This window comes from Neophocaena asiaeorientalis, unplaced genomic scaffold (assembly GCF_003031525.2).
Source record: "Neophocaena asiaeorientalis asiaeorientalis breed wild unplaced genomic scaffold, Neophocaena_asiaeorientalis_V1.1 scaffold22, whole genome shotgun sequence".
NCBI classification, from domain to species: domain Eukaryota; kingdom Metazoa; phylum Chordata; class Mammalia; order Artiodactyla; family Phocoenidae; genus Neophocaena; species Neophocaena asiaeorientalis.
Window position 1 is genome coordinate 287,872 of NW_020174422.1, and position 25,009 is coordinate 312,880.

General features: G+C 50.9%; 1 protein-coding gene across 1 annotated transcript in view; it reads left to right on the plus strand.

Moving 5' to 3' along the window:
• The window catches only part of PDIA5 (protein disulfide isomerase family A member 5), a 93,137-nt gene that overhangs the window by 67,770 nt on the left and 358 nt on the right, over positions 1 to 25,009 (plus strand). Inside the window, exons 12-16 of the mRNA XM_024756500.1 lie at positions 9,125 to 9,195; positions 9,732 to 9,892; positions 13,990 to 14,120; positions 18,424 to 18,494; positions 24,601 to 24,735. Coding sequence (XP_024612268.1) covers positions 9,125 to 9,195; positions 9,732 to 9,892; positions 13,990 to 14,120; positions 18,424 to 18,494; positions 24,601 to 24,735 — 569 coding nt within the window. The remainder of the gene's footprint in view (positions 1 to 9,124; positions 9,196 to 9,731; positions 9,893 to 13,989; positions 14,121 to 18,423; positions 18,495 to 24,600; positions 24,736 to 25,009) is intronic.

The following is a 25,009-nucleotide window of genomic DNA, read 5'->3' on the forward strand; positions in this document are numbered from 1 at the left end:
GGTCAAGGAACTGACGGGCAGCCTCTTTGCCAGGTCGTGAAAGTCAGTGTAAGTGCACTTACAAGCTGATAAAAACCCAACAAGGAAGTTTGGCAGTAAAACGTAATGGCCCATCAAATCACAATCAGGACAGTAAAACGCAGTGGGCTGGAGTCCTGCTCCGACTTCTGACCGTCCTTCTCTGGCTCTCCTGCAGCCCACACTGCCAGGACAGCCTGAAGGCCAGGCCCGGAGGCTGGGGTCAAGGCAGTCACTGCTCGTGACCCACGGTTCCCCAGGCCAGGCGGGTGCCAGCGAGGGAGACGTTTGCTCCGCCAGACCTCTCTCCTTCTTGGGGCCTGGCTGGTCTCATCGTTACAAACTGTTTACAGAGGTTTGTTGCTTAGCCTTAGTATCTTGTCTAAGGAGCAGAGGGAATTGATGTTAGTAGTGAAAACCATAATGCTATCAAGAGAACTCTTGGGAATATATGGTAACTTCAGAACAACATCCAGAGATGTTGGAGATTTCCAAAGATGTTTTCCAGACCTAGTAAGGATCAGGGGAAGTGTATGTAAATGGTGGTGTGGAGAGGAGCGTACGCACATAGTAACTGGTTTGGCTCCTGGTTTTACTGAGTAGAGGTGTTTAGTTAAACTAGCAACTACTTGGTGTGACTTTTGCCCCAAAAGGATTTAGTTCAGTTAAACCTTGTGAGCACAGGTATAACCTGAACAACACAGCCATGAGGTTCATTCATTCACAAAGTGTGTGGGATGCCATCCTCAGTGGTGAGTGAGACGGACGTCCAAGCCTGTAGAGAGCTTACATCCACTTGGGGGATTGGAAGTTTCAAGTAAGCACATTACTCCAGCTGTTTTGAGTACAGTCAAGGAAATAAGCAGGCTATTGGAAGTGAGTGTGATGGGTTGAGGCTTCTTGGGGTTAGGTGGTCAGGTGGTCAGGGAATTTCTCTGAAGAAGTGAAATTTGAACTAAAGCCTGCGTGATGTGAAGTGATCAGCCATGCAGAGTCCTGAGGGAAGATCGTGTTCCAGGCAAACAGCCCGATAAGAGCCATGGGGGTAGAAATGAGCTTGGTGAGATAGGAAAGCAGAAGGAGGCCACAGGCTGCAGACTAGAGGACAGGAGGGAGATGGCCTGAGTTGAGGTTGGAGGGTAGGAAAGTCCGACAGTGTGGGACTTGTGGCTGTGAGAAGGAGTTTGGATTTCGATCCACTTGTGATGGGAGCCATTGGAAAGTTTTTTGTTTTTTTTTTTTTAATTTTATTTATTTATTTTTGGCAGCATTGGGTCTTCGTTGCTGTGTGCAGGCTTTCTCTAGTTGTGGCGAGCGGGAGCTACTCTTCGTTGCGGTGCGCGGGCTTCTCATTGCAGTGGCTTCTCTCATTGTGGAGCATGGGCTCTAGGCTCATGGGCTTCAGTAGTTGCAGCTCGCGGGCTCAGTAGTTGTGGCTCACGGGCTCTAGGGCGCAGGCTCAGTAGTTAGTTGTGGCACATGAGCTTAGTTGCTCCGCGACATGCGGGATCTTCCTGGGCCAGGGATTGAACCCTTGTCCCCTGCATTGGCAGGTGTATTCTCAACCACTGTGCCACCGGGGAAGCCCCATTAGAAAGTTTTGACCAAGGGAATTTGATATGATTTATGATTTGAAAAGATGCCCTGGCCGCCCCTGAATACCAAGAGACAGCAATATAATAGTCACAGGGCACTACAAAATGAAATGCTATAGGAGGATATGAATAAGATGTCTTTTGTGAGTAGAAGAGAAATAGGTAGTTCGGTGGGGCTGGAGTGAACTGGAGACTCAAAGTAGGGGCCAGGGCCCAGGTGGACACTCCGCATGGAGAGGTCTCATCCATCAGGGCAGGGGCTGTGATGAAGTGAGCTGGGTGCTGGGGGACAGAACTTCAGGGAAAAGGTCAGCTCATGTGGTCACAGCTCCAGCCAGAAGATCCACCTTCTAATCCCATCTTGTTTAACGGTGCCTCTGGGATCTCCAGTTTATCACTATCTCCCAGAGCCGTCATTTCTGATGATCCCTGCCCTGTGTCTCGTGGGGCTGCTGAGATAGTGTGTGGAAGGCCAGTGCAGAGAGCAAGCGCTTTTATTACTTGGCAGAGTCCTGGGAGATGGGGCCAGAGGTTCAGGAGAGAGCTGTGAGTACAAGCCAAAGAATCTGGCACCTCCTGGCATGTCCTCCAGCCACCCCTCCTGTGTCCAGTGCAGACATCATGGGTCGATCACAGCTCTTCTTCCCAGTGAGCCAATTCTCTGTCTTAAGAGGCCATCTCCCGCCCGCCACTAATAGAAGTTGGCAGGCGATGTGGAGTCAATTTGCTTCCCCAGCGGGCAGTGGCATCCAAGGGCTGAGCCTGGCAAAGGTATGAAGGTGAACTCCCTCATCTTCAGGGGTCCTGCCTCATTGACTGGGACATTTTGGAAAGAAACAGTGGTTTTCTATGAGTGGGTTTGTCTTCTTTCCCCAGATTCCCACCCAGTCCCACCACCCACCTTGACCGTGGGGCCTGCTAGCACTGGCCTGACAGCACCAATCATAACGTGGTAGAGGAGAGGGTGCTCAGGGGAGCATCCCCTTCCTGCCCCTCCCGCCTGCCATGGAGACCACTTGGAGCCTGAAGCCCGGGTCTCCTGAGGCCTGCCTGGGCATCCTCCCTTGTGCTCTGATGGGCTGAGCGGCTCTCACTCAGGCCGCTCACTTCCTACTCTCCAGGGGAGACCGAACTCTTGGGTGACAGACCCTCCATCAGCAGGAGAGCCTCTGAGCTTCCTTTTCTCCGTGTCTCTTCATGCAGGGTGAGCTCCCTCTGCCCCTGTCAGGGGAGGTCACCTCGGGGCAGGGTGCAGGGAGCGGTCAGCCTGGAGGCAGGCCTGGGGGTTCCTTTGAGAGTTGTAGAGCCTCCTGACTGTAAGCCCCAAAGAGTGATTTATTCTTTTTATTTTAGTGAGAATCAAAAAAAAAAAAAGTTTAAGTCTTAATATATGTCATGTTAAGTCAGTAGAATCCTCCTTAGGATATCCAATTTATTCCAGACATGCAGATGTTCGTGGAAGGATACCTGAGCCTGGACACCTGTGGGGACAGCTCGTTGTTCTTCTACGGCCCCCCGCCGGGAAAGTGACTGCCTTGCAGTCAGCCCTTCGTTGCCTTGGCCTCTTAACCAGGGGTCTATGAGCGGGTCAGGGCATTCGGAGCCCTCTGAAGTTATTCATCAGTATGGAACATATATGCATCAGTACGGGAGAAGTGGGGGAGAAGCTTAAATTCTCAACAATGTCAGTGACCCAGAAAAGCCCGGAGTCTGCCCTGAGCTGAGGAGGATGCTCTCCCTTTTGCTGTTGTGGGCGGCTCCTGCCTGCAGGGAGAGAGACCCGCTGGGAGTCCCGAGCTGGACCACGGTCTGTGTGCTTTCCATCTGGGGCACGGCTCAGTGAAACAGAAATAGCACTGCATGCTCTACATGCTTCAGGTACATCCTGTTAAATGGACTTTTGTGGTCACTCTCGAGACTCTGCATAGCATCTGTGTATAAGATTGGTTCTGTGGGGAAATCACATTTTCAGTTCCAAACAAACAATTTACCAAAACAAAACAAAAAATGCTTTTGTAACTCAGTTGTTTAGAAAGTGCAAATGGGTTGTGATAACACTAAGTGTTCATTTCTGGAAAATAATGTTCTTACATTTTAATATCATGATGACTTTGATACCTGTATGGTTCATGGGGGTCCCAAGTGGGCTCTAGTCAGACCATGAGCCCACAGGTGTCCCTCCCCCTTGCTTGGGCCCATTTGAGAAAGACCAACATGTTGGTACGGCTGAGAATTGTAGCCACTCCCTGGGCTGCATTCCATCAGTGAGTTTCCTCCACCGAGTCATCTCACGGCTCCCCCAGAGCACTCTGTCCAGAGGAGGGCTTGACAACACTGGCCAGGGTTTTCTGTTATCAGCGTGTGTGTGTGTGTTGAGGGGGGCAGTTAGGGTAGCCACTGTGAGGCCCCCTGTCTCTGGGAGGAACAAGTTGAGAATGGACTAAGGAAGTTGGAACAGGCAGGAATGGAACGGACCTGTTTGTGTCTCAGTGCCATGTGGAGCTGAGCTCTGCAGGAATGACCTTGGAGGAGAGAGGAATTTTTGTCCCAGCCAAGTGCTCAGATGGAGGCAGGAAAGCTGTTTACATGGCCCAGTGGCTCCTGGAGGGTGTGGGAGGTCTTCTCTGATAATACTGGTGTGTGTCTGTCTGCCTTCCTTTGTTTCTTTCTCTCTTTGGTCCAGATTCTTTTTTTTTTAATTAAAGTATAGTTGATTTACAATATTATATTAGTTTCAGGTATACAACATAGTGATTCAATATTTTTATAGATTGTACTCCATTTAAAACTATTACAAAACAATGGCTATATCTCCCTGTGCTGTATCCTTTTTGCTTATTTATTATATACATAGTAGTTTGTATCTCTTCATCCCATACCCCTGTCTGGCTCCTTCCCCCTTCGCTCTCCCCACTGGTAACCACCAGTTTGTGCTCTATATCTGTGAGTCTGTTACTGTATCATTATATACATTTGCTTCTTTTATTCTTTTAGATTCCACATGTAAGTGATAATGTAGAGTATTTGTCTGTCTCTGTCTGACTTATTTCACTAAGCTTAATACCCTCCAGGTCCATCCACATTGTTACAAATGGCAGAATTATTTTTATGGCGGGCTAATATACCATTGTATATATGTATCTATCTTCTTTATCCATTCATCTGTTCATGGACACTTAGGCTGCTTCTGTATCTTGGCAATTGTAAATAATGCTTCTGTGAACATTGGGGTGCATGTATCCTTTCAAATTAGTGTTTTTGTTTCTTTCAAATACATACCCAGGAGTGGAATTTCTGGGTCGTATGGTAACTCTATTTTTAGTTTTTTGAGGCACCTCCGTACTGTTCTCCATAGTGGCTGCACCAATTTACATCCCCACCAACAGTGCACCAGGTTTCCCTTTTCTCCACATCCTTGTCAACTTTGTTATTTGTAGACTTTGATGAGGGCCATTCTGAAAGGTGTGAGGTGATAACTCATTGTGGTTTTGATTTGCATTTCTCTGATGATTAGCGATGTCTTTGGGAAAATGTTCAGGTCTTTTGCCCATTTTTTAATCAGGTTGTTTTTTTTGTTAGGGTTTTTTTTGGGGGGGGTTGTTTTTTGGGGTTTTTTTTTGATATTCAGTTGTATGAACTGTTTATGTATTTTGGATATTAACCCCTTACCAGTCATATCATTTGCAAATATTTTCTCCCATTCAGTAGGATGTCTTTTCATTTTGTCAGTGGTTTCCTTTACTGTACAAAAGCTTTTAAGTTTACTTAGGTCCCATTTGATTATTTTTGCTTTTGTTTCTTTTGCCTTAGGAGACAGATCCAAGCAAATTTTGCTACAATTTGTCAGTGTTCTGCTTGTGTTCGCTTCTAGGAGTTTTACAGTTTCAGGTTTTACATTTAGGTCTTGAATCTGTTTTGAGTTTATTTTCATATATGGTGTGAGAAAATGTAATTTTAATTTCATTCTTTTACATTTAGCTGTTCAGCTTTCCTTGCACCACTGCTTGAAGAGACTATCTTCTCTTCTTTGTATATTTTGCCTCCTTTGTCATAGATTAATTGACCATAAATGTGTGGGTTTATTTCTGGGATCTCTATTCTGTTCCATTGATTCATTGTGTCTGTTTTTGTGCCAACACCATACTGTTTTGATTACTGTAGCTTTGTAGTATACTCTGAAGTCAGAGAGAGTGATACCTCCAGCTGCTTTGTTCTTTTTTCTCAAGATTAGTTTGGCAATTCAGGGTCTTTTGTGGTTCCATATAAATTTTATGATTATTTATTCTAGCTCTGTGAAAAATGTCATGGGTATTTTGATAGGGATTGTATTAAATCTGTGTAGATTGCTTTGGGTAGTATGGACTTTTTTTTAAATTTTTATTTATTTATTTATCTTTGGCTGCATTGGGTCTTCGTTGTTAGGTGCAGGCTTTCTCTAGTTGCGGCGCGTGGGGGCTACTCTTCATTGCGGTGAGGAGGGCTTCTCACTGCGGTGGCTTCTCTTGTTCTGAAGCATGGGCTCTAGGCGCACAGACTTCAGTAGTTGTGGCACGCAGGCTCAGTAGTTGTGGCTCGCGGGCTCTAGAGTGTAGGCTCAGTAGTTGTGGCGTATGGGCTTAGTTGCTCCACGGCATGTGGGATCTTCCTGGACCAGGGCTCGAACCCGTGTCCCCTGCATTGGCAGGCAGATTCTTAACTTCTGCGCCACCAGGGAAGTCCCAGTATGGACATTTTAACAATATTAATTCTTCCAATCCATGAGCACAGGTTATCTTTCCATTTCTCTGTATCATCTTCGGTTTCCTTTATCATTGTTTTATAGTTTTCAGAATATAGGTCTTTCGCCTCCTTTGTTAAGTTTATTCCTAGGTATTCTTTCCTTTTTGATGCAGTTTTTAAACAGGGTTGTTTTCTTGCTTTCTTTTTCTAAGAGTTCATTATTAGTGTAAAGAAAACAACAGATTTCTGTATATTAAGCTTCTATCCTGCAACTTTACTGAATTCATTTATTAGCTCTAATAGTTTTTTGGTGGAGGTGTTAGTGTTTTCTATATATAGTATCATGTCATCTGAAAATAGTGACAATTTTGTTTCCTTTCCAGTTTGGATGCGATGCCTTTTATTTCTTTTTCTTTTCTGATTGCTGTGGCTAGGACTTTCAATACTATGTTGAATGAAAAGGGCAAGAGGTGGGCATCCTTGTCTTGTTCCTGATTTTAGAAGAAAGGCTTTCAGGGCTTCCCTGGTGGTGCAGTGGTGAAGAATCCACCTGCCAAGGCAGGGGACACGGGTTCAAGCCCTGGCCCGGGAAGATCCCACATACCGCGGAGCAGCTAAGCCCGTGCGCCACAACTACTGAGCCTGAGCTCTAGAGCCCTCAATCCACAACTACTAAGCCCGTGTGCCACAACTACTGAAGCCTGCGCGCCTAGAGCCCGTGCTCCGCAACAAGAGAAGCCACAACGAGAAGCCCGTGCTCCGCAACGAAGAGTAGCCCCCGCTCACCACAACTAGAGAAAGCCCGTGCACAGCAACGAAGACCCAACACAGCCAAAAATAAATAAATAAATTTATAGAAGAAAGGCTTTCAGCATTTCACCATTGAGTACGATGTTAGCTGTGGGTTTGTCATGAATGGCCTTTGTTATGTTGAGCTGTGTTCCCTCTATACCAACTTTGATGAGAGTCTTTGTCATGAATGTATGTTGAATTTTGTCAAATGCTTTTTCTACATCTATTGAAATGATCATGTGATTTTTATCCTTCCTTCTGTTAATGTGTTATATCATGTTGATTGATTTGTGGATACTGAACCATCCTTGCATCCCTGGAATAAATTCCACTTGATCATGGTGTATGATTCTATTACAAATTCAACTTCACTACTAGTGATCAGTCTGTTCAGATAGGCTGTGTCTTCCTGATTCAGTCTTGGAAGGTTGTATGTTTCTAGAAATTTGTCCATTTCTTGTAGGTTGTCCAGTTTGTTGGTATATGATTGTAGTATTCTCTTATGATTTTTTGTATCTCTGATATCAGTTATTTCTCCTTTTTCATTTATTTGGGTCCTCTTTTTTCCTTGATGAGCCTGGCTAAACGTTTATCAATTCTGTTTATCTTTGCAAAAAACCAGCTCTTGGTTTCACTGATCTTTTGTATTGTTTTCTTGGTCTCTGTTTTATTTCTTTCCTCTCTGATCTTCATTATTTCCTTCATTCTGCTGATCGTGGGGTTTGCTTGTTCTTCTTTTTCTAACTCCTTTAGATGGTAGATTAGGTTGTTTATTTGAGATTTTTCTTATTTCTTGAAGAAGACCTGTATCACTATAAACCTACCTCTTAGCTGCATCCCATAGATTTTGGAAAGTTGTGTTTCCGTTGTCATTTATCTCGAGGTATTTTCTGATAGCCTCTTTGATTTCTTCATTGACCTGTTGGTTTTTTAGTAGCACGTTGCTTGGTCTCCACGTGTCTTCCTTTCTTGTCTTTCTTTTTCCCAATAATCAGTAGTAGAATTGTGATGCTCTAAGCTCCCAAGCAGTAGCACAGCCCATGAGAAGGCCAAGTCACATGTCCACCGTCCATTTAGCCTTGTCTGTGCCGCCCTACCCCCCGCTCCCAGCCAGGTTTCCCTTTAGAGTCATCTCCAGCCTGAGCCAGTCTGGTCCTACTCGCCTCACAGCCCCTTCAGCGTAGATGCCAGAGAGTACTCTTTCTACTAAAATGAAAGCAATTTACAAATGTCCTGTCATCACTGACACAAAGTGCTTGCTTCCTTTTTAATGTATCAGATGTCATTATTCATAACATATTACTGCATTCAAGTGTTGTAAGGAGAGGAGGGCAAAGCAGTCTTTGTCCCAAGAAAATACCATTTATTTGGGAATGACAAGTCAGATCACTGTGCCTGTCATATCGTACCTCTTCCCTTATTGGGACAATTGGAACTTGACGTTTTCCCATACTCTTGCTTATGTGAATTCTTATTCCCAGTTCGAGGCCCCGAATCCCTTCTGCCTGGAGAAGATGATAGTGGTGACAGTAGCATAGTGCTGGGAAGCACACGCTGCCAGTGGCTGTGGCCTCCAACCAGATTGCTTGGGTTTTCAGCCCAGCTCTGTGACCTGTGGCTGTGTATGTAGCCTTGGGCAGTCATCCACCCTCTCAGTGCCTCAGTTTTCTCATCTGTAAAATGGAGATAATGTAGTTCATACCTTGTAGGGCTGTTGTGAGGGTATAAAGCACTTAGAGCCACGCCTGGCACACAGGACCTGTATGCATATCACCAGTATTGTTGATGTAATTATTTCATTTTTGCCTCTTGTGCCCCTCCCACCCCCCCACCCCCAGTGGATCAGGCAAAAGATTTCTTTTCTCTGAGCTGGTGCTGTTCTTCTTTTCTCCTGGGTACCCCTGGTATCTGGGACTAGGACCCAGCTCTCTTACGGAGGCAGGGGACATCCCTGGAGCCTCTGTGCCATGGACATGGTTTCTCTTGATTTCTTCCTGCAGGGTGTGGACACTGTAAGAAAATGAAACCAGAGTTTGAGAATGCAGCAGAAGTCCTCCACGGAGAAGCAGATGTAAGCTTCCTTTCCTTAACTCCTCCACCGCTCTCTCCTAAAGAGTCAGTGATAGGAATCATTACAGTGACTTTCCCCTGCAAGCTCTGTAGCAGCTCTCCTGGCCCCTGGAGGCCTGCGGAACTTCTGTGTCCCCGAGTAGATGTGTCTTAGTCAGACAGGTGGGGCCCCTACCAGGGATGGAGGGGTGCAGAGAGATTGGGGTCACATTCCCATACCCTTCCAGGTGACCTCTGCCAGGTCATGGCTCTGGGGTGAAGCCCCAGGTTTCTCCCTCTTTTCTGTGGGAGCCTGCCGATTGGGAACAGCCACAGTCTACACAGCCTGGTTGGTGGGGGAGATTAAAAGGCTTCGTCTCAGCCCACAAATGAGAATGATGGACGTGCCCGTGTCCAGTTGTTCCCGGGATGTATGAAGTTCCCGCCCTGTGAGGTTTTGGCAGGCCCTCGGTGGGTTGGTGGCTGGTGTCCGGGCTCCTCTTCTGCCAGCACCGCATCTGAGGCTGTCATGCATGGTTGGCCTCTCCCCCGTCCCAGAGCTCTGGTGTCCTTGCAGCTGTTGATGCCACCGTCAACAAGGCCCTGGCAGAAAGATTCCACATCTCCGAGTTTCCTACACTCAAGTATTTTAAGAATGGAGAGAAGTATGCAGTGCCTGCGCTCAGAACAAAGAAGAGCTTTATTGAGTGGATGCAAAAGTAAGTCTGCTGGTCTTGATAGCACATCTTGGTCCCTGGCTGTCGGCCACTAGAGAGGGCCTTGAGGAGATGAAGTAAACCTTAGGAGCCGCTGACCTTGGCTCAGGGCCTGAACGCCAAGACAGCTATGACTTCCCAATCCTGACGCCACCTCTGGTGTGCTGATCACGTGTACTCATCCAGCAGGTCACGGGTAGCCTTTCTGGGTGCGGTTTCATCAGCTCCAGTAAACCGTGTATTTCTATTTTTAGGACTCCTTCCCCAGTGTCCTGGCCCCAGGTTTCATCGGCTACATTTTATTCCATTCCCTTTGAGTGAATGAAGGAAACACACAGCTCTTCACATCCAGAGCTGAACTCACAGGGACCCAGGTCTGGGCCTTCAGTAGTGTCCACAGTGTAGCCTGTGGTGGTTTGGGGTTGAAAATAAAGGTTTGAAGAGCTCCCTCAGCCTGGGTATTAGTTTGCTAGGGCTGCCACAACAGGGAACACAGAACCGGTGGCTTAACAGCAGAAGTTAATTTTTTTCACAATTCTGGAGACCAGAAGTCCAAGATAAGATGTCAGGAGGGTTGCTTTCTCTGAGGCCTCTCCATGTCCATCTTCTCCCTGTGTTTTCACACGGTCTTCCCTCAGTGTCTGTGTCCTGATCTCCTCTTCTTAAAAGGACACCAGTGTGAAGTTGGGTTAGGGTCTACCCTAATGACTTAATTTTAACTTAATCACCTCTCTAAAGACTCTATCTCCAAATACAGTCACATTCTAGGGTAGTTGGCATTAGGACTTCAACATATGAATTTGGGGCGGGGGACACAGTTCAGCCCACAACAGCCTGCAAGTCCAGAGAACACGAGGAGCCTTGCAATTGCTCATCCAAGGACCGTGGAACCCGCAGTTCTTAGCATTTCCCCCTCCTGTGAGGGGACTAACTGGGCCACCACAGAGGTGCTTTCTCCTGTCCACACCCCTCCCCTGAGACAGACAGACAGACACACACACACACACACACACACACACATGTAACTTGAATATTTGAGAATACTGCCTTATTTTAGCACTGGGGGGAACATGAAGTAAAAGAAGACAGACTCCAGCCTTTGCAGAGGCCCCAATACATGGCATAATGATGTCCACGTGAGAACCAAGACTTTAGGGTCACAAAGTGACGCGAGAACTGTGCAGAACAGCAGCATCCAGAAGGAGTTACTTTGTTAGGACATCGGTCCTCGAACCTGGGTGGACGCCAGCGTTACAGGTGTTGAGGTGCTGCTTAAAGTACAGATGGTAGGGCTGCCGTCCCTGCAGCTTTGATTCAGGAGGTGTGAGTGAAACCCTCAGCCATGGGGTTTTGAGAAACGCCAGCTTATGGAATGGGATGAGCCACTAGGTTCAGGAGAGGCCCTGGCAAGAGGTGAGTGGGCTGGCCAGGTCCAGGTCTCAGCTTGCTCCTGATCACTGCGGGTAGATTCTAAGAGTAGCCAGCCCTTGTCTTAGGGACCAGAACGGAGCAGTGGTTCATCTCCAAGAGGGGCGAGGTGCTCTCTCCTCCGGGCCTTTGGTGCAGGAGGCAGGTTGCTCTTTACACCCGCCTCTGGCCTCGCTCTGGTGCCAGTGCTGGTTTACTGGGAAGGAGGAAGGACTGAGCAGGGTGGGGCCTGAGGTGAGGTCCCTGGTGCTTGCACTGTGGTTAGAGAGCTGGGGAATCAGAGCATTTATCGTTGCTAATCCCCGCTCCAGAAGCCTGGACACAAATAGCGAGCATGGAGGGTCTCTGTCCTTCCTGTCCATAGTCACCACTGCTGAGCGCCTGAAAAGCACTAGGGTAAGGGCATGGACTTTTTTTGTTTGTTTTTTTTGTGGTATGCGGGCCTCACTGTTGTGGCCTCTCCCACCGTGGAGCACAGGCTCCGGACGCGCAGGCTCAGCGGCCATGGCTCACGGACCCAGCCGCTCCGCGGCATGTGGGATCTTCCCAGACCAGGGCATGAACCCGTGTCCCCTGCATCGGCAGGTGGACTCTCAACCACTGCGCCACCAGGGAAGCCCAAGAGCATGGACTTTGGAGTCTAAGAGCCCTGCACTCAGATCGTAACCCCAAGCCATTTACATGACCCTGCTAAGCCCCAGTTTCCCATCTGTGACGTGGAGACTATACTTTTCCCATAGACTTGTCCGGAGAGTTAAATTGGGTTATTGTGCTTTAGCACAGTGCATGGTGTGTGGAAATACTCAAAGAGAGGAAGCTGTGGGGACGCGGGTTCGTGCCCCGGTCCGGGAAGATCCCACGTGCCACGGAGTGGCTGGGCCCGTGGGCCACGGCCTCTGAGCCAGCTCTCATACAGCACTGTAACTGCCAGCACCAACCCCTAAGTGCTAGAACCTTCCCAGCTTTTGCAGCATGCTTTGATAGCTGTTGCCCCATTTCGTACTCAGATCCTACTGAGGCCAGAGTTTTTATTCCTATTTCCTTGGTGAAGAAACTTAGGTTCAGAGAGGTGAAGGGCCTTGCCTAGGGACAAATAGTGGTTCTTTGGGGAGCTTGGAAGGAATCCTCCAGGCAGAGCATAAACAGCAGATGCTCTGAGATGAAGGGTTGAGGTCACCAGCAGGAGGGCAAACAGACAGTGTCGGGGGAGGCTGATGGCACTTCCAGGCTTGTGCACAAGTGGCCGCGCTTGGGTGACTGAGATGTGCCCACCAGCAGGCCAGCCCGGGGAGGCAGGATGCAGGGACAGGGCAGAGCAGAAGGTTGGTGTCAGCCGAAGAGTCCAGGGTGTTTGACAGGGCACCTGGAGGGCAAAGAAGTGGGGAAGACAGGAAGGGTGGGAGGGGCCGGTCTTGGTCACGAGAGCAGGGGTGCCATTAACCAAAACGAAGAAGTTGGGGAAGAAAGCTGTTTTTGGGAAGTGTGGACGAGAGGGAAGAGTTCTAAGTCTTGTTGGGATTGGGGTGACAGTGGGACCTCCAGGTGGAAATACCTGAAAAACACCTGGAAATAGGGGGCTTGGGTGAGAGGCCAGGGCTCGAGTCACCCTCAGCCTAGGGGATTATGGAAGCCGCGCAGAGGGATGAGATCTTGTGGGAATTGCAGGGGCACAGAGATAGAACCAGAAGAGAGAAGACTGTCGGGAAGGTAGGGAAGGGGTCTCTGGTAGGAGGGCTTCTGAAAGGTGAGAGAGGCCGTGGGGTGCCTGGTGCTGCACTCATGCTGCCCTCGCTGGGTACAAGGCCTGAGGCCTGGTGGTCAGAAGCGAGGTGGTGCTGGCATGAAGGAGGGAGTGCAGGGGGTGCATGTGGCAGCGTGGGGTCCGGACCGCTCCCCAGAGACACTTCTCAGAGAAGGGAGGGGGAAGTGTGGTTGTAGGGAGGGGGACAAGGGCAGCAAAGGCTTTAAAAGACCCTGGAGATCTGTACTTTTGTGAGGCAGAGTGGAGGGAACTAGTGAACAGGAGACTGAAAAATTATAAACCCTTATCGAATGCCTGTCATTTGTGAGAGCATATAGGCTCTTAGCAACTGTTAGTTGCCTGACTGACTAGGTGCTTCATATACACTGTCTCTGCTCTTCATAAGGAGCCCAGGAAGTAGGTCTCAACTGTACTCATTTAGCAGAAAAGAAAATGGAAGCTCAGTGGGGTTTGGTAACTTACCTGAGGTCACACAGGTGATCAGTAATCTGGATTCGAACCCAGACCCACCTCACTCCATGGCGCATGCTCTGTCCACCAGAACAAAGGCTCAGGAGCAGAAGATAATGGAGGGTGCTTCAGGGTCCCAGGAGAGGCAGGAGGGAGGGGAAGGGAGCCCAGGTGCAGGGGCTTCTCCCCATGGCAAGGAGATGACTGGAGAGGTCCTAAAAGCGACGCCGGTCTTCCACACCGTCACAGGATGGCTTCTTAATACGCTCCTTAGAGGGGATCTTCGCAGATGGTTCACAGTTCTTCATGTTTAAACTGAGGTTTTAAATTCAGTTTTAGAAAGGATGCAAAGTGATTTTTTTTCTCACGTGCTCCCCGAGTGGTTGGGGGCGGCGGAAGTGCTTGCCTGTACACGAGCTTCTCCTAATGACTGTCTCCCCTCCACCCCCGGTTCTTGCAGTCCTGAGTCCCCTCCACCCCCAGAGCCTGCCTGGGAAGAGCAGCAGACCAGCGTGGTGCATCTGGCTGGGGACAGCTTCCGGGACACCCTGAAGAGGAAGAAGCACGCCTTGGTCATGTTCTACGCCCCTTGTAAGTAGCTGGGACACTCGCTGAGGGGCGAGGGAGAGGGGTGGGCCTGACTGAACTGAGAAGATCCCCCCAGGGACCAGGGCAGCCACAGGCCGACTCTGGGCTGTCTGCTGTGAGCAGGTTTCATTCCAGGCTGAGGTCCTTCAGAATCCAGGTCCAGCTCTGTCAGGTTCTGTCCGCACATCAGTCCTGAAGCCCTCTGCTTCTGTCTGTACCAGGGGCCTGCCTTGTAATTGTTCAGTCCCCTCAACTGCCTGGAAACTCCCACCCAGCCGCCTCCTCCCTCCTGTCTGCTCCCTCCATCCCTGCAGGCACTGACTTCACCTTTGAACCCTGTAACTTAGCAGCTGGGAATTCAGCCAGCCCGGTTAGGCCTCTGCTTCCCTCATCTTGCTGAGCACTCCCAGCCCAGCCTCCTTTCCCTGACCTTCCCAAGTGGCTCTGAAGCCATGGATTTGAAACTGGGGTAAAAGTACCATCATAGTCACTCAGAGGTCCTCACCGTGATCCCCACTTTAATCCAAGCCTAAGTGGAAGGAATGACACGTCTGCTAATGTTGGTGTTTGTGGTCTCAAATTTTGTGTATTCCCATTTTAAAGTTGTTCATTGATACCTAAAGGAAAGGCTCTTGGTTTTCTCACTATTCTGTTGCCCTCTCTCTCCCCCAGGTTACAGCTCCGTGTAATGGAATGGGGATAATAAAGCTGGGCTCCACAGAGAAGCAGGCAGCTCAGTCGAGTCCTAACCTCCTGCCCCTACCTCTCCAGTGTCAATAATCTGTAAAGTCTCTCCTCAGTTCTCACTGTCTGGGCAGGTCGCCTCCTGGCCCAGCCTCAGACCCCGCCCTCAGGCAGCTGACACTTCCCTCTGTTTTTGCCTTTTCTTCCGCAAGTGGGCCTTGTGCCCTGTCGGTTCCTTATAGAGCTTTTTCCTGTCCTCCTCTGTCCTTAGAGTAAGCCTGGAAGACTGAGTGGATTTTAAGAAGTTGTCTTCCTTCTGGGCAGAGTTGGGGGTGCAGGACTGAGACTCAGGGGATGCCTGACTTGCCCAAGCCATGGCAGCAAGTCAGTGACAGAGCCCTTCCTGCAGCCTGGGCTGGTGCTCTCCTTTAGTCACAGTCCCAATTCAGAGGGTGATTACTTTCCCGGCAGCCGGCGGGAACCTGGCCAGAGAAGTAGGAGTCCTTGACCAGCCACTGGGTGGATTTGAGAAAGTCCAGACTAAATACTTTCCCTAGAAATGCTCCCCGGGCTTCCCTGGTGGCGCAGTGGTTGGGAGTCTGCCTGCCGATGCAGGGGACGCGGGTTCGTGCCCCGGTCCGGGAGGATCCCACATGCCGCGGAGTGGCTGGGCCCGTGAGCTATGGCCGCTGAGCCTGCGCGTCCGGAGCCTGTGCTCCGCAACGGGAGAGGCCACAGCAGTGAGAGGCCCGCGTACCGCAAAAAAAAAAAAAAAGAAAAAGAAATGCTCCCCGCTTCCCCCCCAGACCTCAGGGGATGCTTACCCTGCTGGGGTGCTAATGACCTGCCTCAAGTAACCGCTGTGTGCTGGATGTTTTCGGGGACCCAGGATACAAGGGAAGGAGGCCTGGTCCCTGCCGGCTTCAAGGGCCTCACAGACTGCCCTGACAAAAATAACTAAACACGGTCCACACAGGGCCCCGTCACTGAGCGACTCACCTGTTGGCAGAGGGCTTGGTGCCTGGAGTCTCCCATCTCCCCTGCTGTACTTTCCTGTCCTGAGCTCTGCTCCAGGCTCCTGAGATGTGTGTGTTCATCAGTGGACAGAGGCAGGGAAAGAGGGAACTAGCTAAAGACAAAAAAAATCTTTAAAATGTTTTCAGTGATAAAAATAATATATCCTTATTTATAATTTATGTAGTATATAACATATACTTTTATATAAAGAACCTAAATACTACAGATAAAGGTGGGTATAAAGTAAAAAAGCAAACACCAACCCCCATTTCTCCTCTCCCCCCATTTCCTACCTGCCCAGTTTCTCCACAGCTCTTCCTCCTGCTGTTTCATTGTTCTCTTCTGTTCCAAGCCCCCCACGTTGCTCTGAATCATGGTCTGGTCGTGGTGACTGCCCTTTTTAGGCCAGCTTGGCTGAGTCTCTAGAATTGGAATTTTCTGTCCTGTCCTTGGTCTTTGTTCCTCTTTCCCCACTCTGGGAGGCTGCTTTCATTTCCAGTTACACAGAGGTGGTACCTTTTTAAAGAGCCCAAATTAAAAAATCATGCCTGTTCTGGCCCAACTGACACATCTGGGAAACATCTTCATGCCCTTTCTAAAACAGCCTCCCCTCTAGTTATTCATCTGCCATCCTCTTTCTTTTGGATAATGAGAAAATGAGATGTACCAGAAGGCCATTAATCTGAGACCTAGATGCTTTAAATTGATGGCAGCAGGAATTTGCACTAGGCTGACAGTGACCTTTATACTTTCAGTAAGCAGAGAGGTTAGAAAGGAGAAATGAGTAGTGACACCAGATTTGGGGGGAGGGAGTAGCTTATTTCCGGCCAGCCTGATGTCTTAATGGGTGTCCGTGTGCCGCTCACAGGGGACCTCTAGGTGCCACAGGGCGCGCTTTGACGCGCTCTCAGCCAGCACGTTGTGCTCTTCACACGTTTTGAAAGCTGTATACCATCACTCCTTTGTAGTATGCTGTTTTCATGAACTTGAGCCATTCTTCCCTCTGTTGGGCCAGTGTTCTTGTAATTGCCAGTAGCACCTGCCGTGCGTTCGGCTCTGCGAGGTACTTTATCTCAGTTCTGGTATAACACGTAACCAGCCTAGCTGTCTTCTCTACTCCTGTGATGGATGCTGGGAAAATCCCCTGAAGCCGCCTCCCCATCACCATCCACGCTGCTCTGGGGCCAGCTGGCCACTCTGCCAGCCAGGCCACATGGGTGGTCCCGCCCATCTCAGGAAAAGGCTCAGGTGCTAAATTCACATGTAGCTCAGCCTTAACTTGGATTCACAAAGCCCTCTGAAACGCCAGTCATTATTATCTTATTTTGAAAAGGGAAAGAGCAGATGAGCCAGGCTGTCTCGGTTCCCTCCCTGCCTGGGTTTCCCCAAGGCCATGGGAGGGCTGTTTGTCAGGAAGCTGGCTGGAGCCAGGTCTGCCCATGGGGCATCTGGCCTCTCCCACCTGTGTTTTGATCAGAATTAATCACCACAGTCAGGGAACTCCTTCCCTCAAAGCAGTGCTGTTCTCTTGGCAGTTGGGTTCAGTGTCTGGAGGGTGGTTGGGAGGGGTGGGCTTGGGGTTTAATTGGCGAGCACTGAGGGAGGGGCCAGGGAAGCGGGTCTGGGACAGAGTGACCTGCAGCTTCCTGGGCTTTCTGCTCAGTGGACGCTGCCCCGGGCTTGCTGAAACAGGAGGAGAAAGTGGTCCCACACAGGTCCCAGCCCCGGGCCTGAGACCTGTCACTGGAGCTGGAGGGGCTCAGGGCACCACATACACCTCTGCCCCATCCAGGGCCTCCAAAACTACGGATCCTCGTCCCTGGGTTGGGAACCCAGGCCCTGAGAAACGTCAGGGACTCCTGGCAGCTTATCCTCCTCTTAGCCTGACCTTGAGTCTCCCTTTCCTGGATCTGGGGTTCGGGTGGATTGTGGAGCAGGGAGGAAGGACAGCATGAGGACCAGGGGCCTGGTTTGGCTGCTCAGTCTGGGGTGAGGGCTGCTGGGAATGTGGGAAACAGCGGCAAAGCATGAGTTGCCGGGGTCAGGCAGAGGGCCTGCTCCCAGCCCCCTACTTCCCCAGCCCCACTTTCTCAGTCATGAAGTGGAGAGATTTGCTACTGTCCCTGGGGCGAGAGAAGGGACCTTGTGACAGGCTCAGAGAATCCCGAGCATGTGTCCTCCTTTCTAAGCCCAAAGCTCCCACTGCACCCTGGACCAAGCTCTTATGGACCCTGAGGGCAGCCCTGTGTGGAAGGAGCTTGCAGGGAAAGACCACAGTGTCTGTCTCCCTGACCCCCAGCCTCGTGGGTGTGTGTGTGATGGGAGAGTGTGGGGTGGGAGGTCCTGGGCAGGAATGGACCTGGCGCTGGCACAGGCCTCCTGCAGAGCCCTCTTGCCAACAGCAGACGCGCAGTGGAGGGTCTGAGTGGTGGGGTTGATACGTGAACCCTGACAGTGGGGTGCGCAGGGGGTGGGAATCAGATGAACCCCAAAGTCTGTTGGGTGGAGAGAAACTCCTGGAAAGGCTTCTCTGGAGGTTCCAGGCAGGGCCCCTGGCTCTGCAGCCTCCCTCACGTGTGTAACTCTCTCCTCCCCTCTCACGCAGGGTGCCCGCATTGTAAGAAGGTCATTCCACACTTTACTGCCACTGCTGATGCCTTCAAAGATGACCGAAAGGTAAGGACCCCCTTCCTCTTCATCTCTCGTCCCACCTCCAGCTTCCCCCTGCCACCAGTGCCCACACCTTCCTCCCTTCTGTTCAGGTGCCCTCCCTCCCCAGACAGGTTCTGCTGAGACCCGGGGATTCCTGGCAACCAGGACATCCTTTTCATAAGGCAGGATAGAGCAGGCTGCATTTATGCTGCAAAATCAACTAAAAGGGATACACTGAACTGTTACAGCCCTTCCTTGGAGGACAGGGTGGTAAAGGGGTCATTTTGTTTATTCTTTAGTGTTCAAATCTTTTTACAGTAGGATTTGTAGTCATGCATTACTTGTATAATTAAAAGTACAAATAAAAAAAAATCCAACTAAAGTCAACTGGAGGCGGCCAAGGTGGAGGAGAGCACGGCCGTGTGTGCAGAGCCTCATCCCACCTAAGTGAAAGGCTCCTGCAGCTGCTGACGGATGAAGCATAAAATTAACAAGCTAGAGCTACAGATTGGATTAGAGAGCGGGGAGGGGGCCCCGGGCACATTCCCCCAGGCCGCCCCAGCAGCCAGGGCAGACTCCAAGGCTGAGGGGGTGTATGGCAGGGAGAAGACCCCGGAACTCAGACTGGTGCATCGGGGCTGCTGTTAAACTACGTGAGCTGGAAGACTCTCCAGGCCTCGAGTTCCCTTCTTCTAAAGTCAGGGTGCTGGTCTAGATGGTTTCAAAGGCTCTTCCCAGCCTGGGGCTCCATCATAGGAACCTGTCCCCTGAAAGACCCCCAAAATGCGCTCACGCACACCCAAGGCCAAAGTCTGGTGCATCTCTGCCTGCTGCCTTATTTTCCCAGGTGGAATTGTCAGGTGCGGCCAGGGCAGGTGGGATACAGATGATGAGATCACCTTGCATCAACCCTACGGTGGTGGAGATGGGATGGTGAGAGCTGTACAGGGACAGTGAGTCAGAGGAAGCCAGGGTAGGCCACGGGCATGTATGTGAAGACTTAGACTCCGAGCCCCTTCCCTGAACTTGGGGAATCCCGTTGTCACCCAGAAGTCCTGCCTGTGCCCTTGAGGCACCCTTCACCATCAGGAGGGAATACAAGGACCAGAAAAATTTTTCTCCTCTCCCTGCCACTTGGCCTGCATTGAGAGGGGCACGGCAAGAAGGGACTTCCTGTCTTCCGTCTCCCTCACCACTCCAGCCGATTCTGCCAGCCGGGGCCTGAGCACAGTGGCTGCCTCCAATCTGAGAGCTCCGGCACAGCCCAGGCTGCTCGTCCCTGCGGGACTGGGTGTTGGTTGGTGTGGGGAGGCCTTTACTCCCCGGGGCCAGGACTAGACTGGCAGTCTCTCCATATCAACTCCCATCATTCTTCACCCAGAACACTTGGTGCTCTGGACACACAGGAGAGTGACAGGTGTGGGGGCTTCCTGCCCCACGAGATGCTCAGGTCTCCGCGCTCCAGGGTCTGTGAAGGGAACACATCAGTCCCAGCGAGGCCAGGCTGGCCGTGCCCACGGTAGGCAGCTGAGGGCCATTCCTCCTCTTCCCTGTCCCCTCTGCTGATGCAGAGGGGTCCCATTTCCATGGTGACCCCCTCCTTCTCTGAGATACTGATATGCCTTTGCTTCATTGTCTTAACTTGGGCCAGTAATGTTGCTGACCTTTTCCTGGAGTCATTCCCCCTGTTATTCCCTCTGTCCCTCCTTCCAGCTTCCTTTATTCCAAGCCAGGCATCACTCTCACTCATTTTCAGGAACGCACTTTAACTTTTCTGTCCCAGGCAGCCGGCAGGCCTGGGGTTCCTAGAGGTGGCTCTCAGTAATAGCAGGGAAGCCTTCTCTCTCTGGTCTGGGGTACTGGTGCCATGATGGCTGGGTGCTATCCTAGAACTGTCAGCTCAGAGCCTCTGGGGGATGGTTCCAGGAATGTGTCATTTTTAAGAGCTGGCTTCTGCTGGCCACAGGCTGGTGTTTGGGGACCACTGGCCTGTCCAGCCCTCTCCTTCTCCTCAAGCAGGTCAAGGCCCAGAGAGGAGCTGCGTCTCTTGCCCAGGGACGCGCAGTGGGTCACCGGCAGCCGGAACTGGGTCTCCTGACTCCTTCCTGACACCCCGTGCTGGCACCTCTGAGCCAGAACTGCATTTTTTTTTTCCCACCCAGAATTTGGTCCCTGTTCCTTCCCCAATCAATATGCAGTTGGTTGTTCACTTCCATTTTCATAGCCAAAGTCAATATTAGCTCCTGCAGAGATTTATTTTACTGAATCAATAAAGCTGTGTGAGGCAGCCCATATTTTAACTGGGGAGCCTCCCCCTCCCAGGAGGTTACTGGGGACTTTAGCAGTTGACATGCTGCGGGGGAGAAAGGGCTGCACACTGTTAGTGTTGGAACAGAAGCATTCTGGACGTGGCTGTGGAGGACAAGGGTCTCAGGTGGAAGGCTGGTGGGTGCAGGCGGGGGTCAGGGGATCACCAGGCTGGCAAAGTGGGGCCTCTCTCTCCCTGTACCTCAAGGTGTCCCAGCCTGGGGGTAGGGGCTGAGGGAACAGCAATGCAGCACAGCTCCCGGCCAGGTGCAAGGTCGTCCCGGGAATGGGCTCTGGGGCAGCAGGAGCCCCTCTGTGATTGGCTGACGAGGCTCTGGCCGTGTTGCGTGTGCTGTGTATGGTCCTCCGAGTTCCATCAGAAGGGAAAGCTCCCTGAAGACAGGGACCTCGTTTGTCCTTGAATCCCCCACAGTCTTGACGCCTGAAACCTCTGTAAACGTTGGCTAGATGAAGGAACCAGATGATGTATTTGATGTTTCCTGTGAGCGCCTCTTCTGCTAGTACTTTTAAAGCCTTACGTTGTGTTGTCCTCACAGTCGTTTAGTCAGCTAGGTATTATTACTCATTTTACCGATGAGGAGATTGACTCTCAGAGATGTTAAATGATTAGCCCAAAGTTACCCAGCTGGAAAGGGGCAGCATCAGAACTGAAAGAATAGGCATCGTCAGAGGTCTCCCAGATGTGGACTCAGGGCCTGGGACTCTTATGCAGGGGATTTTGGGGGAGGTGGTCTTAGGAAGCAGTTGAGGGGATGGAGGAAGGGAAGCCAGAGCAGGTGTGTTAATGAGCAAATTACCGCATGGGTAACTAGGCTCAGTCCCTGGAGACCTCAGCAGGGACAGAGCCATCCCCCTCAGAGGCGAGAAAGCCAGGGGACATGTCTGCAAGCCCCGTCCATTGTGGGCCTTACTTCTAGCTCCCTTCAGCCAAGAGTTGCAGGTGCCAGTGGCAAGTCAAGTGCTGGGCGAAGGGGACATTGCAGGGCACGACAGCCACCTACCATGGAACGAATCTAGAAGTCAGTGTACGTTTGGTGCCGTAGGTGAGTCATTGCAGGTCTTGAGTGGGTATAAAGGGGGGCAGGCGCTTAGACAGGTGAAATTGGGATAGATGCGAAGAGGTTTATTTGCTGCCTTCTTTCCAAAGAGTCTCAGTCACTTCCTGTAGAGGGGCCTGTGCTTGTCTCCCCTCTTCCTACAGAGACTGAGAGCAAGGGAGCCTTTGCAGCCAGAAGAAGCATATTGTATATGTGGCTGGCAGCTAATTCGAGGGGATTCAGAATGAGGACCCACTTTTATTTCAGTCGATTTGTAAAACTGTACACGACATTTCCCACTGCTTCCCACATTTCCCCATTTTAATGTATACAAATTAAATTCATAATTTAAACCGGATGCAGGGAGAGCAGCGGCCCGGAGCAGCGCTCATCAAACGCTTTCACAGCCTAGCAGGGGAGTGACAGCCCCTAGCCGAGGGCTGGACACAGAGGCTGCTCCATGTGCATGGTCCCCCACCCTGGAACGGCCGCTCAGCACCTGCCCCGAGAAACAACCCTGAGGACGGCCAGAGGAGGCTCTGCCTCACGTTTCTGAATAATTCAGGAGGGTCTTTGGAGGGCAAGCTGGGGTTCTCAGAAGCCTGCAGGGGCGCAGGCAAACAGCAAGTTGACCCTGCCTGAAGGAGACAGCCGCCCTTCTTTTCCAGCCACACGTTGCCTATGGGAAGGCAGGGCAAGTGCCCTCAGATTTGGCTTTTAAAGAGAAGCTGGAGAGCCAAACTTTACATAAAATCTTCTGGCTGTTTTTCTAGGTTGGCAGCTAATTCAGATTTATGTTTTTAAAATATTCTGCGTGGGCCAAATAGAACAGGACTGAGAGCCAGATAGGGACTGTGTGCAGAGTTTGCAGACTCTGCTCTAAGAAGTCTCATCATGTAGAACGTAACGTAGCCGAAGAGGTAGAAGGGGGGGCGTGAGGGCGGGTGAGGGAGGATGAGTGACTGGTAACCAGAGTGCAGGCCACAGCTCACTCTTCACTGCCTGTCAGCGCTGCTGCCTGCGGAACGGTAGCCCCGCTCACCTGGGTACAGGTAAGAGACCGGTAAGCGTTGACTGTTGGCGGCCTGCAGGGCTCTCCTACCTGGAAAGGGGGCCTCCATCCAAATGGAAATAACCAGCAGCCAGAGAACTCTGTGAGACACGGCTGTTCAGTAGTTTTAAACCTCCAGCGTGGTAGTAGTTCTGCCAGGGCTCCTGCGTGGGTTCCAGCCCTCAGAGGCACCGCGCCCATTCCTCTCCCAGGCAGGTCCCAGCATGGGCTGGTCCTAGCTGGGTGCTCTTTCCTCGGGCCTTCACGCAGCTGGCTGCCTCCTCATCACTCAGGTCTCAGATCAAATGTTATCTCCTTGGAAAGGCCTCCTTGGCCATCGTGGCGAAAGCAACCCCTCTGGCCATGGTCTTATCCAAGCACCCTCTTTTGATTTCTTCAGAGCGTCCCTTGGACTTTGCAGTGATCTCACTTGTTATGTGTCTGTTAACTGCCTTCCTGCAGTAAGAATGTCAGTCGCTTGATGATGGACTTTGTCAAGGTCACCACTGTCCTCATAGCATCTAGAACAGGCTTGGCCCATAGCAGGACTTCCATCAATGCCTCCTCTCATCAGAAGCTGCTGGCCCCTCTTCTGTACTGCTTGTGGATTGCTGTTGCCTTTAATTGACCCTCTCCCCTCCTTCCCTGCTCTGTGACCCTCAACAGGAGAAAAGTTTCCCATGTCTGCTTTTTACCCTCTTTTTGGGAAAGAACAATAAATAAGGAAAAACTACCCTGCATGTGGAATTTGTTCAATGGGCAAGAATAGGCCAACGGCCAGTTAACCTCCTTCTGACCAAAAACTGTTTGCTTTACTCATGCTGAACTCTGTCCCGGTTTCTGGAATGTGCTCCCCTGGCTGGAACCTGCTTCTCCTCCGCCATCAGGCCTTGGCCCACGTGGCAAACTTTGCAGAGTGCCTCTGTGCCACTCCCTGGGCCGTCTTGGCACCCTGGACCACCTTCACACACCTCCTGTCATGCCTTGGATTCACCTCTTTATCCAACTCCCTGACCAGATGCTGAGCTCCTACTGGGGACAGAGCTTGTGTCCGGGGCCAGTAGGAGTCATTGTAACAGCAGCTAACGTGTACTGACCATTAACCATGTGCCAGGTCCTGTGCCCTTTCACCTCACCTGACTTCTCTCACTCAGTCTTCATAATGTCCTGATAGTCTAGGTACTGTTATCTCCATTTTACAGACGAGACATTGAGGCACCAAGAGGCTAGGTAATTTTCCTTAAGTCTTAATATGCAGCCACGCCAAGAGTTGCACATGGGAAACTTGACTTCAAAGCTATTATTCTTAACCTTGGTACCACCCTGCCTCCCCCAAAAGATGTTCAGGAAATATTAGTTGATGAACGAATGAGTCCCACAGTGCCTCACAGAAAGCATCACAAAACTTGTGGTGTTTACAGATGCTTTCAAGTCATAATTTCCTTTACAGTCATTATACTCTTGATTTTAAAGGGTAGTCTGAGGCCATTCCAAGCTAAGTCCCCTAACCTCACCTGTCTGCCTGGGGAATTGAAAACAGGCACTGTCAGTCTCGGTGGAGCTCTGGGCTGGGGATGCTTTGCTTCAGCGTATCCCTGCTTTTGGGGAGGAGATCAAAAAGCAAATGATGTGGGTCTCAAGTACAGCCTGGTCCAGGCCTCAGCTCTCAGACTGGAGACCCCCGTGCTGACCCTCCCTTTCTTCGGCCCCACAGATTGCCTGCGCCGCTGTTGACTGCATCAAAGAGAAGAACCAGGACCTGTGTCAGCAGGAGGCCATCAAGGCCTACCCCACTTTCCACTACTACCACTACGGGAAGTTTGCAGAAAAGTACGACACCAATCTGACGGTGAGTTGCAGGGAGGCACCTGCCCCAAGCTCTGTCTGCTGACGGGCAGGGAAACAGCCACTGAGGAGGCTTCCTGGACAGCACAGAGGTCAGCTGCAATGCTCAGAGCTGAGAAGGCAAGGCTCTGGCCGGGCTGAAAGAAAATCTCAAGGGGTTTTCGCACAAGTCTTGGCCCCAGAACCGGGGGGTGCGGGGGTGTGGTGCGGATTCCAGGGTGCGGGACAGTTTCCTCACCCACTTTTCAGGGCTTCTCTGTAGCCAAGCAGACCCTCCC